This window comes from Nematolebias whitei, chromosome 11, assembly GCF_014905685.2.
Source record: "Nematolebias whitei isolate Nwh7 chromosome 11, NemWhi1, whole genome shotgun sequence".
Classification (NCBI taxonomy): domain Eukaryota; kingdom Metazoa; phylum Chordata; class Actinopteri; order Cyprinodontiformes; family Rivulidae; genus Nematolebias; species Nematolebias whitei.
In genome coordinates this window covers 40301151-40314652 of record NC_056508.1, presented here as the reverse complement: position 1 = coordinate 40314652, position 13502 = coordinate 40301151, and the positions used below count along the sequence as shown (strand labels likewise).

At 42.9% G+C, this 13502-nt stretch overlaps 1 protein-coding gene across 2 annotated transcripts in view; it reads left to right on the top strand.

Moving 5' to 3' along the window:
- The first annotated feature begins 4015 nt into the window (after positions 1 to 4015).
- The window catches only part of tmem240a (transmembrane protein 240a), a 19348-nt gene continuing 9861 nt past the window's right edge, over positions 4016 to 13502 (top strand). The window contains exons 1-3 of one of the 2 annotated variants that reach the window (XM_037684356.1): positions 4016 to 4243; positions 4628 to 4734; positions 10704 to 10912. In XM_037684356.1, coding sequence (XP_037540284.1) covers positions 4643 to 4734; positions 10704 to 10912 — 301 coding nt within the window. In that variant the 5' untranslated portion in view covers positions 4016 to 4243; positions 4628 to 4642. The other variant, XM_037684355.1, reaches the window with a different exon arrangement.

The window sequence follows — 13502 nt, the reverse complement described above, 5'->3', positions numbered from 1 at the left end:
CTATCTATCTATCTATCTATCTATCTATCTATCTATCTATCTATCTAATCTAGTCTGTCTGTTCCGTTCCTTACTGCAGACTGTGACTCAGGACAAAGTAGGAGGTTGACTTACAGATTTGTAAAAAAATCTTGCTTCTGAAACTCGCTCCACCAGTAGTCACCACTGACTCTTGATGACACCACACAGTTGGTGTAATGTGGGGGAGGAGTGGGCGGAAAGGCAATAAACAAGATATTTGCTATTGGATAAAAAGGAAACACATACCCAGTTGCACACAAGTTACAAAATTGGCACAAAATTGTGCCACAAAATAAGCTGTACAGGACAATTTAATTTACTGAAACTATGTGAAAAGAGGCAACTTCTATTTGTTTTACTCCCTTTTACGTGTTTGAAAAGTAGATGCATGTTTTTTTCTGGGTTTGGGCATTGATTTATATTGGTCTGAAGGTTGTTCATGCATTTGTGCATGTGCAGCCATCTCACCTGAGATTGTCAGCTAACAAGAGTAAATGAAAGACAATCTTTCATGTAAACATATATCCAAAAACCATATCAGAGCTTTGTGACTCCCAAAGCTACAGTTTTCCACAGTTAACTGGGATTTATACATCTAGGGCTGTGGTAGCTCGGTGGTTGTGTATAGCACCAGATGGTTGGTTATATAGCACCGAACGCTAATGCTAAAAACACACTGGCAGAGCGAAATGATAACATCAGCTCGCTTCAAAACAAGCCTCCAGAGGCTTTTTATATGGTGGCTGGGAACTTTAACCACATAAACCTGAAAAACACTCTGCCAAGAGTCTATCAGCATGTCACCATATAGCAGCATGGGGAAATGACACACTACACCATGTTTAAACCAACATACAAGACACATAGAGCCGCACCACTCCCCCACCTTGGCCTCTATGGCCACATCTCCATCTGAAGGCCGCCACTATCATCCCAGTTCTTAATAACTCTACAATGACTGGTCTGAATGACTACCGGCCAGTAGCTCTCACCCCGATAGTCACAAAATGCTTTGAAAGACTGGTCATGACCCACATCACAGCAACCATAGACATCAGCAAGTATCCACACCAGTATGCATACCGCAATCAACAGAGGACACCATCTCCTCTGTGGTCCACACTGCTCTCACCCACCTGGAGCAGAAGAATTCCTATGTCCATATGCTCTTTGTGGACTTCACATCTGCCTTCAACACCCAGACCCTGATGGGTAAACTACTCACACTAGGACTAAGCCCCTCCATTTGCAACTGGGTCCTGGACTTCTTAACAAAGAGACCGCAGTGTGTGAAGATCCACAACTTCTCCTCCTCCACCATAACCCTCAGCACTGGCTGTCCTCAGGACTGTGTGTTGAGCCCTCTCCTGTTCACTCTGCTCACATATGACTGCACACCTACCCATCCAGGCTGCCATTGTGTAAAGTTTGCAGATGATACAGTGGTGGTTGGATGCATCACAAACAATGATTGAACAATGAACACCTGGAGAGCTGGTGCAGGAAGAACAACCTCCACATCAATGTGAAGAGGAAGGCGATAATTGTGGATTTCAGAAGGAGCAAACACACCTACCCCCCACCCTGCACATAGGAGGCTCTGCTATGGAAGCAGCCTCCAGTTACAGGTGCATTTAGGTGTGCACCTGAATGACAACCTCACCTGGGGCAACAACGCTACCAGTCTGATCAAGAAAGCACATCAGCGGATCTACTTCCTCAGGCGGCTGAGACGAGCTGGTTTGGGAAGCTCAGTCCTCACCTTCTTCTACAGGTGTGCAGTGGAGAGCATCCTGTGCTCCAGCATCAACGTGTGGCATGGAGGCTGCACAGCTGCAGAAAAAAAAGCTTTGCAGAGAGTGGTGAAGGCTGCACAGAAGTCTGTTGGAGTCAGTCTCCCCACCATCTACACCTCCAGATGCAGGAAGATGGCCACCTGCATCATGAAGGACCCCACTCACCCAGCACACAGACTTTTTGTCACGCTCCCCTATTTGCTCCGCTCCCCTCAGGAAGGAGGTTGAGGAGCATTAAGTGTAGAACCACTAGACTGAAAAACAGCTTCTACCCTGAAATTGTTATATTCATAAATCTCTTACCAGAAAAATCACTGTAATTCCACTTTAAATGGAGATTTGACACTTTATCCATGTTGCTGATTTCTTACCAGTAAGCTGCTGAATCCATACCCATCTGCTCACAACAGACTCATGTTCAGGCTGCTGTTTAATACGCCATATTATATTACATTATCATTAAGCGTATATCTTAGCACCTTATACCATTTATTTTTTTATAGTTTATATTATTGCTATTTTTGTGGATAATTGGGACCGTGAGTACACAATTTTATTCCACCTCACGTACCACATGTGATGTGAATGATAATAAAGTCACCTTGAACCTTGAACCTTGGTCAGTTCTGTGGTCTTGTAGGTTGCAGGTTTGAGCCCAGGTTGTGTCAAGATGGACATCTATGTAACTGCGGGATCAATAAAGTTCTCTTATCTTATCTTAAACAACAGCCAATTCTTTCATGTGAGTTTGTTTGCTGTAACCCCTCCAAAAAGCAGCAGTTGAAAACCAAGAAGTGGAATTTATGCAACTAAATTCTAAAAATGTCAAGCACGGACACAACACCAAAACAAAATGCATCCACCGTATAGGAGCTCAGCAAGTTTGGCACTTAAAAATGAAGGTCATAATCTATTTCTAAAGCAAATGTACAGCCAAGAGTGATCCACACAACATCTGTAACTGAATCAGAAACAAGCAGCCTTCTGCAACTCAATCATGATTTAGCTGAGTGTTTTGTTTACATTAAATGTGTACCCACATTTCAGAATTGCACATGGAAAACTATTGGGATTGCCCCATCTTTTCATGTTCCATGTCTTTTCAGTTTAGTTTTTCTATTGAGATATGATTATATTTATTAATATGGTTATTTTCTGTATTTTTATTTTTTGTGCCCATTGCCTCCCAGTGTTACCTACACCTGTTCCCTATATACACTCAGTTGCAGCCATATCTCATTTAAGTCTTTTTATGCCCCCCAGTTCTCACATCTTCTTCAGTTCGTGGCACCTCGAGTTTTGTGTTGTACTTTTTAACATCATCTTTTTGTTTAATAAAGGTGTTTTGTTCAGTCTTTTCCTGTTACATTTTACAACTGAGACACAGCTGATATTATTCAGGATCACAGTTAATGTTATAGTTTAATCAACACCGGTGTAAAAGAAAGTGTTTTAAAAGTGAATTTTTGTCAGAATCTAAAAGCAGAAGCAGAATAAAAAAAATAAAAAAAAGAAGATATTTTTAATATTCCAAATAATGCAGGAGACAACATTTAGAACATCTGCAGAACATCTGCAGGAATCACAGAAATGATGAAGCCTCTGGAGGAATGAGGTGCACTATAGTCTCCGAGATGAACTAACGAGCAGAGGCCTCTGAAGGCATCTTGCAGCTATACCGCCCACTGTACACACTCACACGCACACGCACCAGCAGCAGCAGAGGAGGAGTGGGTGCTCGTGTAGCTGCTGGAAGCCAGGATGGGATAATCAGGCGCGTCTGGCTCCGGGCGTCGATGCAGCTGCTGCAAAGCGACTGGAGCAATTTGGATTTTTGCTTGTTTTTTATTTGTTTGTTTGTTTGTTTGTTTGCGGGGGGACTTGATGTTATCAAGGATTCTGTGTTCTGGATTTTTGAAACGCCCATGCGAAATAAATCTAGCGTTTTCACCGATGGAGGAGCGGATCCTCCGGATTTAGCGGGGCTTGGAGGAGGAGGAGAAGAGGAGGCTCCACTTGAGGAGCAGATTGTTTAGTGTTTGGGGGTGGGGGGGATATTTTTTTGTTTTAAAACCCGGACAGGCGTAGAAACGGAACTAGAATCGGTAATTAGGAGCGGGACGCCTCCGTGGATCGAGCCGCATCCAGGGCTGCTGCTGCTGGAGGAGGAGGTGGAGGAGGAGGTGGCGGTGGGGGGGTTACTTGGATGGAGAGGGCGCAGTGAAAGGCTTGACAGCGCAGCTGGCCGTGTGTGTAGGAGGAGACGGAGGAGAACCGGGCGGTTTGAAGGGACGGGGAGCCAGGAGGAGCGGCGCGGCGGCGGCTCCATGAGCGGCTCCTGCCGGGAGAGAGCGCGCACAGCCGAGCCGGAGCGCGCGCACTGCCGCGGCTAGAGAGGGACCGAGCCCCGGGGCCCCAGGACGGCGGTCAGTTGGGAAGTTTTGATGCATATGATCACAACCACCATGATTTTTATGATTCTTGGTGCTTCAGTTGTAATGGTAAGACATCCTCACGAATATCAAATTCAGATTTCCTCACGAGGCTGTAGCCCAAATTCATTAATTTATTTTTCAGAAAGCCTGTTTTAGGGCAGGCCTATCAATGATATGTGGATAGGTAAGCCTATAATTAGCCAAGCTGCTGTCATAAATAAATAAAAAAAGGCAGTTTTCAAGTCTCCCCCTCTAAGAATCAGCGGATCTGCCCTTTTTCTTTATGATTCCCCACAAATGTGCTGTGATAAAACCCCGCCGCTGATAGCTTAGCTCCCTGCTGTCCCAGATGACTGACATGATGCTTGTTTGCAGGCGATAGCCTGTTTAATGGACATGAACGCGCTACTGGATCGCTTTCACAACTACATCCTACCGCATCTACGAGGGGAGGACCGCGTCTGTCACTGCAACTGTGGAAGGTAAAGACACCCCACCGTCCTCCCACCATGACACCAGGGGGTAAACATGGCTCTTCTCTAGTATTTTAATTGCTGAAGAGGCCTAGAAGCTTTCAGGCTTGCAGCTCCGCAACCTGAAATCCTCCAGTGTTTTGCAGCTGATGTGTCCACTCTGGGTTTTATGTTTCATCGAGGCTTTGCTGCATGCAGGAGCAAGGTGTGTGCCCGATGCATAAATAGGTAATGACCTATAGGCGACTTCAGGCCAGTCAGAACATAAGAAAGTAATCCAATCTGAGCACCACTTGCATTGTGCGCATCACGCAGGCCCCACATATCTAACCTGCTGGGCTGATTATGGAGATGAGAGCCTCAGAGAGGAGAGGGGGCCGGGGCTGGTCATGGCTCAGGATGCCCACCTGCTGTATGAACAGACAGCAGCAAGGCACTCCTTATTAATACATGAATTTGTGTTTAGTTAAAGGCACTCATTGCACAGCATAAAATTAAACATATAAAGATGTTATCTTGAACTTTAGAGTTAACTCCAGTTTTCCAAATTTACTGAATGCAATTCTGAAATGAGGGTCTGCACTCAATGTAAATAAAGCACTCAACCACGGAAGCTTGAGACTTGTGACTGACCTAGTTAGGCTGATCTTAGGTTAATACATGTGGACAGTAAGTTTCATGTTTGACCGGTTTTCAGGCACTTGTTTAGTAGTAAATTGTTTCTACTGAAGCAGGGATACATCTCCATACAGCAATGGTCTCATTTAAAAGTAAACCTCAAGTGAATGGATGCTTTTAAAGAAGGTTGAGGAAAACACTTGTTTTAATAATAATAAGAAAAACATATAAAACTGAAAATATCTGCAGGTGTATGTATTAAGCTCCAATATGCTTTGTAGAGTTTTTTTGCAGCAGTTCAGCATCACTCAATGAGCTTCTAACCTCTGGACATTTTGTCTGCTCTTCATTCAATTCAATTCAATTCAAATTCAATTCAAAAAATACTTTATTATTCCCAAAGGGAAATTATTTGTTGTTGTAACTCGTTATCCTCATTTCATTAAGAGACGTTATAGATACTGATGGCTGTAGGCAGGAAGGATCTCTTGTAAAGGTCCATCCCACAGTGGATCCTAAGAAACTGGCTGCAGATGCCGTCCGATCCGTCCACCCAGACTCGGCTGGCCTCTTGGTTCCCCCGGGCTGTAAGACCGCCTAAATGCCGGGCAGAACTCCTCCCAGAGCGATGGCCACTCCAGCAGTCTGCTGAGCTACTCGTCGCTGTGGACAGCCAACTGTAGGTGCAGAGGGACGATCCTGTCCTTCCGCTGTCATGAGCCGTGTTTCCTGCTAGTTCCAGGTAGATGAGAATGCGTCCACAGAACATCCTTTTCAACTCATTTGAGATTTGGGGTTGTAGTTGAGATATTATTTGAGCCGTTGAGATGTTTATCAGCTGCTCTTGGTTGTAGAAAACTGCCTTGTTGCCATGGTTACGCATCATAACAAATGTCCAAAACTAAAAAAGTTTCAGTAAAAATCCTTCCTGCTGCACAGCATCCGATACCAGAGGAAACAAGTATCCCCCCCACCCCCTACCCCAAAACAAAGAAAGTGATTTACATCCAGAAAAAGAGGAATTAAAGTTTCCAAACGCAAAATCTCAGAATGAAAGTAACAGAGCTGCTCCAACATGCAGCCACCTTGAGCGGCGCAATTCTAGAATTCATGATCTAACTTCTGCAGCTGCTTCAGGTTGGACGGGTGCTGCTCGTGTCCAATTATCTTGGATTACCGTCTGGATTCTGACTTGTCCATTTAGGTCTTTTGGTGGGAGTTGAACCTCCATCCAAGTCTCAAATCTCTGGAAGACTCCAACAAGTTTTGCTCCATCCATCCATCCATTAACTCTAATCAGATTCTCAGTCCCTGCTGGTTAAAAAACATGATCCCTCAGCATGATGCTGCCACCACCGTGCTTCACTGTAGGGACGGTTCTCTCAGCTTGATGAGGTAGACTTGCCTCAAACAAGGTGTTTTCCTTGGTGGCCTAAAAGTTTCCATTTGGTCTCATCTGACAGCAGCTTCTTCCACGTTTGAGGAAGAAATCACAAACAGCCATTTTTTTAAAAGCATTGTTTATCTTTCCCGCTACGCTTCCATAACATCGAGCTTTGTGCAGTTCTTAGTGGAGCCATGGAACGATCTTCCCATCTCTGCAGGAGAGCTGCCCAGCTTCATCAGGGTTATCGTTGGAGTCCTGGATGTTTCTCTGAGTAATACCCACCTTATCCACTCCATAGGTTTTGGTGGACGACCCTCGTTTAGCAGGCTTGCTGTGGTGGCATCATCTTTCCATTTCCTAATAATGGATTTAATGGTGCTCCATGATGTTCAGTGTTCTAGGACATTCTTTTATAAACCAACCCTGATCTGTACTTCACAACATTATCTCTGGCCTGTCTCTTGTTTGGTGGGCGTAGCCCACTATACTTGTGGATGGGTACCCTTGCAACCATTTGAATTTTGTCCTCAGATATTAGATCCTGAGTGGCTTGTGTCCAGCAGGTGACCAGTTCATGTTGGTAAAAATATGCACTTTAAAACAAAGCAGCACTTCGTTCACTGGAGTGTAATGGCTGATGTGTTAGCAGTTAATGAGCAGCATTAAGAAGCCAGGCTTTGAGCCTTTAATCCTAGAAATAGGTCATCATCAATCCTTCTTTTTAGAAAGATATAATTTAAGTAAAGCGTGGAAGGACCTCTTTCACACAGTGATGTTTTATGGATGAATCAAGACTAAATATGTGGTACTTTTTTTGTGCATATTGACAATCTGTATGTGCTGCAGTTGGAGAATTCAGAAAAACGAAATTCCATTTTTTAATGTCTTTTATTGAACAAATAAACACACCACTGCACAGAATGCACAGCCGAACCTCTAGTCCTGCTGTTGGTGCTCAGGTTACCGTATCCACCTCCGTCACTGACCTGGAAACTCTCCTGAATGGACCCAGTCATCTGTTGTCACGCAAAACGAGACAGGAGAGAGGAGAGCTCGGGCTTTTCCTGCCCGTCCTTCCATCCGTGAGGCGTGGAGGTGTCGGGACGCCCACAGCGTTCACCTCGTCAGGCTCGAGGACACAGCTTGTGCCATCTTATTTGGTCGCGTTCATGTTCTTACTCAGAGGCCACAGCTGAATCCAGTGAATCCTGGCATAGACAAGGTGATTTTTTTGTAGGGAAAATTTAATCTAAATTATATTTTATAAGATTCTTTTTAAAAAGTTTAGATATTTATAGCCTTAATATAAGTTTGCAGAAAAAAAAAACTTGCAGAGTTCAGGTTTTATTGTGTAGTTTAAATGCATATGGTCTTAAACGCAGTTTTTTTAATAGGCATAGAGGTAAAAAGGTTCTCCAGGTTACACAGAGTTTAGACATTTATTCACTTCACCTGCATCGTTCAGATCAGGGAGATCCAGAAGTGGAGGAATATTTACACATTTGACCAAACTTGGTCAGTGAAAGATGCTTTTTCTCCTTCTCCCCACCCTCCTGCTCATAAACACAAACCGCTCTAAAACATGTCAGTCACAGCGTGGATTGAGTTTTTATGTTAAAATTGTGAAGGTAAAAAATTTTCATATAGATGCCAAACAAACAAGTAACAACCACTTGGATTTACGATTCTTGTTTCTTGTTTTGTTGGGACTTTTGATTTGCCAGTTATGTTTCTGTGTGTTTGTCACGGTAGCAAAATACTCATGAAACAATGGACAGTTTTAATGAAGCTTGCAGAAAGTAATTTTTAAATGTACATCCTTTGGAGTCACACTAATTTCAAGATGGCCGTCACAGCTAACTAACATTAGCCAAAACAAAATGACTTGAAAGTGAGGTAATTCAACAGATACTGAGCTAATAATTGGTGTGGTAGTAGCTGAGACTCATCCTCAACGCATCTCATGAGTTCAAAATGTCATTTCTGTACAAGGTCTGACCAAAATGGCTCTGTCTCTGAACAGTTGTGCTCTAGGTCTGATTAATGATTAATAGTCCTACGTCTGGGTCCCACATGGATCAGAGTATCATTATACCCTTTTACTGAACGCCCAACTTTGCACCAACTATTGATTGTTTTTGGAAAGGACCAAAAAATGCTATATTATAAATTATCATTTGAGCAATTTGAAGTAAATCAAAATTATTTATAGCCATAATTGTGCCGCTCGGGGTGGCTGCATGTTGGAGCAGCTCTGTTACTTTCATTCTGAGATTTTGCTTTTGGAAACTTTAATTCCTCTTTTTCTGGATGTAAATCACTTTTTTTGGATGATTGCTTCCTCTGCTAGCAGATGCTGTGCAGCTGGAAGGATTTTTGCAAAAACTTTTTTTAGTTTTGGACATTTGTTATGATGCATAACCATGGCAACAAGGTGGTTTTTACAAGTGGGAGCAGCTGATTAACATATCAAAAGCTCATCAAATACCTCAACTACAGCCCCAAATAGCAAATGAGTTGAAAAGGTGGCACCATAGATGCATTCCCGTCTCCCTTCCGGCTGTGCTCAAGTGCCTGACCATTGAGATCCTGGAACTAGCAGGAAACACGGCTCGTGACACCAGAAGGACCCGGCACCAGCATCCAGCTGTCTGCAGCGACGAGGAGCTCGGCAGGCTGCCGGTAGGAGTAGCGCCCATCGCTGGGAGGAGTTCATCCCGGCATTCGAGCGGTCCTGCAGTCCGGGGGAATCGAGAGGTCAGCCGAGTCTAGATGGACATAATGGACGGCATTTGCGACTTTTCTTCGGATCCGCTTTGGGACGGACCTTACAAGAGATCCTTCCTGCCTACAGCCATCAGCATCTATAACATCTCTTAATGAAATGAGGATAATGAGTTACAACTTTTAATTTCCCTTTGGGATTAATAAAGTATTGCTGAATTGAATTCAACATGTAAGCAACAAGAAATCTGTTGGGAAAAGTCACATAATCTGTCATCTTCCTCTATACTCACTATTCACTTTATCTCCTGCAAGATTCACTGGAGTGATGTTTTACCCTGAACTGTCTCCAAAAGCAACAACCTCCATCCATCCAAACCTGTTATCACTTAACGTCCCACAGTGTGAGAGCGCTCCTGTTCTCTGCCGTGATGTTTGTCAGGAAACTGCTCGAGTTTTTAAACAGGAAAAAAAAAAGATTTCATCCTCTGAGCTGTCATGTCAAATAAAAGTACATTTTTAAAGTTCAGTTAAGCTTCATGAGCTTTAGAAATTTTGTAAAACTTCAAAGAGAAACTGAATGAAATGTGGTGGCTTTATATATGTTGATCATAGATCTGTTTGGAAACGGCATTAAATCAGTGCAAGATTCATTTATTCTTTTTTAAACATAATTCCTCCAGATTTCCTGTTCGATATGAACTTGTGTTGGACGTTATCACATTAAATAAACAAATAAATAAAAATCAACTTCAGCTTGAAACTTTTCATTTTTTCCCTCACTTTAAATAAAACATGTGAAGGTTTTACAGACAATTCCTAAAAACAATAAAACACAACTTTTTTTCAAAAAGATGCATATTAAACAAAAATGTAAGTGAACTTTTTCATTGGTTATTTTAATTTTAATTTAATCTAAGCTGGGGGTAAATGCCTTTCTGAGAAGCAGTTGTCACCTAAAACTTTTTTTTTATTTTTTTAAATAATATGTCGTATTCTTTAAATGCTTGAAGACATTTTTGCAAATTTAAAATGACAACTCAGCCGTAAACTACTTCTGCCTAAAGTGCAGCCTGGGGCCACCCAGGGGTCTGTAAGAGGACTTCAGGGGTTTCTTGCAAAGTGCAGATTAGTGCGGTCTTATTTAGATTTAAAAATCTTTAGACAAACCCCATGATGTGAGGGAATAAACGTACAAACATTACTTCTAAAATGTCCATCATCTTCTCTTGTGTGTCCTCACACTCAGGCATCATGTCCACTACGTAATCCCGTACGATGGGGACCATTCCCTGGTGGACTCTTCAGAGAACTACTTTGTGAGTGACAGTGTGACGAAGCAGGAGATGGACTTGATGCTGGGCCTGCTGTTGGGCTTTTGCATCAGCTGGCTGCTGTTGTGGCTGGACGGAGTCCTGCACTGTGCCATCAGGGCCTGGAGGGCGAGCCGGTACTACGGTAAGATGGACGTTTGCTTTCTAAACTGCTGTGGATTCACCGATTTACCACCTCAGTCCTCCGTTTCTCCTTTAAAGACACATTAAACACATTTATTGTAGCCTAATAATAAACTCTACACAGAGCCAAAACAGTATCTAAAGGTGAAATTAGCATAACGTTGGTTAAAAGGTAATAACAATAATAAATAAAGTGCTGTGTGTTGTCATCATTCTATGTTCCCATACGATTGGTTCTCTGCATTTGACTCATCGCACCTGGGATGCACCCGGGTGGAGCAGTGGGCAGCTATGTGTGCACCCGGGGAGCAATTGAGGATTGGGTGTTTTGCTCAGAGACACCACGGCATGTGCGAATGGCTGGGGATCGAACCTGGGACTTTCGGGTCCCAGGTCGGCTGCCCTGCCTCTGCCCCATGACAGAGCTATAACAAGCTATAACCTAAAACAAACAGTAGCTAAAATTTATATGTAACTGTAGCTTAAAGCTAGATATAGCACAATAGCTTTAAGCTAAATTTAACGAAATTTTTGCTAAAACCTAAAATTAGCACACACAAAAAATTACAAGCTAAAATAAAAACACTAAATTTCAATGAAACAAATCACACATCAAATAAAACATTTTAACAACTATAAAAGTTACAAGTACTAAAAGTCAAAGCATCATTTTCTGAAGTACTTTTAGGTTTTGAAATATGATTGCAACGACTGCGGCTTTGTTCAGATAAAAGGACCGAGGAGAAGAGGTACCAAGATTCAGGATGAATTTGGTGTTTATTTACAAAGTGGTAAATCATACAATGAGCCAGGGAAGGAGCTGGAACCCTGAAGAGCAAAGAGATGATTACTGGCCTGTTGGCAGATAATGTTGTTGATCTTTCTTACAGTCGGAGTCAGTAGTGGGGAGGGACCCAAATGGTTCCAGGTGAAGAAGGTGTACGTTGGAACAATGGCAGGCTATTGGCAAGTGGTAGGAAGGGATGGAGGCAGCTGAGGAGGTGCAGAGGAGAATCCAGGAAACAGGAGGACATCAGGGATTAATCGCTGGAGGCACAGAGAGAGTACAAAGTCATTGGTATTTAGACATTAGTAAAAGGCTAGACCAGAACTACCATTGGCAGGTAATGCTCCAGCACTGGCTGAATGTCTTCTGCAGCGTTCATGCTCCTGGTTCCCAACCCTGGTCCTCGAGGAACACTATCCTGCGTGTTTTAGTTTTTTTCTCTGCTCCAACACACCTGATTCAGGGATTTAATTTCTTCAGGTTCTGCAGAAGCCTGTAAATAACCATCCATCCATCCATCCATCCATTATCTTTACCCGCTTATTCCATTTTGGGTCACGGGGGTCGCTGGTGCCCATGTCCAGCAATCACTGTGCGAGGGGCGGGGTACACCCTGGACGGGTCGCAAGTCCATCACAGGGCCACATAGAGACAAACGAGACAAACAACCATTCACTCTCTCACTCACACCTAGGGACAATTTAGAGTTACCCCTGTAAATAACCCATTCATTCAAATCAGGTCTGTCAAAGCAGGGAAACAACCAAAACATGCAAGATGGTGTTCCTCAAGGACCAGGGTTGGGAACAACTGGATGTGTGTGGTGCAAGAGCTGTCAGAGCAGAACTCCCACTATGATTAGTTAAAATAGCCGAAAATACAACGAAGTTTGTAGTTCGATGTCTTAAGACGTATATAAAATTATAAACAGGAAAGCAGTAGTGTGAATTTTGAATCAGCTTTCACACAATGATTTTCAAAGCAGTTCCAAAGACGACATTTGACATTCACAAAGAGCTCTAATGAGAAAAATATCAGTTTTCTGCAGTTGTCCACCATGTTCCTGCATCTTTGAACTCTTGCCAGGTTAACACAGCAGTTGGTGGAGCCATGAAAAAATGACCTCCGCTTTTCATGGCCCGTTTTTGGCTCTTCTCACCAATTTTTTTCTCAGCTCGCTGCGACCTCTTGGAAATCCTCCAACCACTGTATGCGATTACTCAGAGGTAGGCGCATCAGAAGCATCAGTCAGGAGAAAGTGATTTTAAAATGGATGATTTTAATGTTTAGGGAAGACAAAAAAAATACCTGTATTTTTAATAGCTTGCAATATCTAAAGCAGGGGTGCCCAAACTTTTTCTCTGAAAGGGCCAACTTTAAAATCTATCAGAGGGCTGTGGGCCAAATGAAATAATATAATACATGAAATGCAAATACTTCTTTAAATAAAGTCCATTTATTTATTATACAGTCATTTATCCTTCCATACTGTATAAAGAACATTACAGAAGTTTGGGGGTCCTCCCCCAGAGAATTTTTTATACAGTATATGCCTTTTCCTGCATTTTGGTGTATTTTACAAAGGTTTATTACAGTAGATTAACATGAAACAAAACATGTAAACAGTTATTATTGAGATCTCTGACTGCAAAGCTACAGCTCTACAGGTTAAGGTCATTCATTCAGGACAAATTGAGGTCGCTGACTGGTCAGTCGCTGACTGGTCAGTCGCTGACTGGTCAGTCGCTGACTGGTCAGTCGCTGACTGGTCAGTCGCTGACTGGTCAGTCGCTGACTGGTCAGT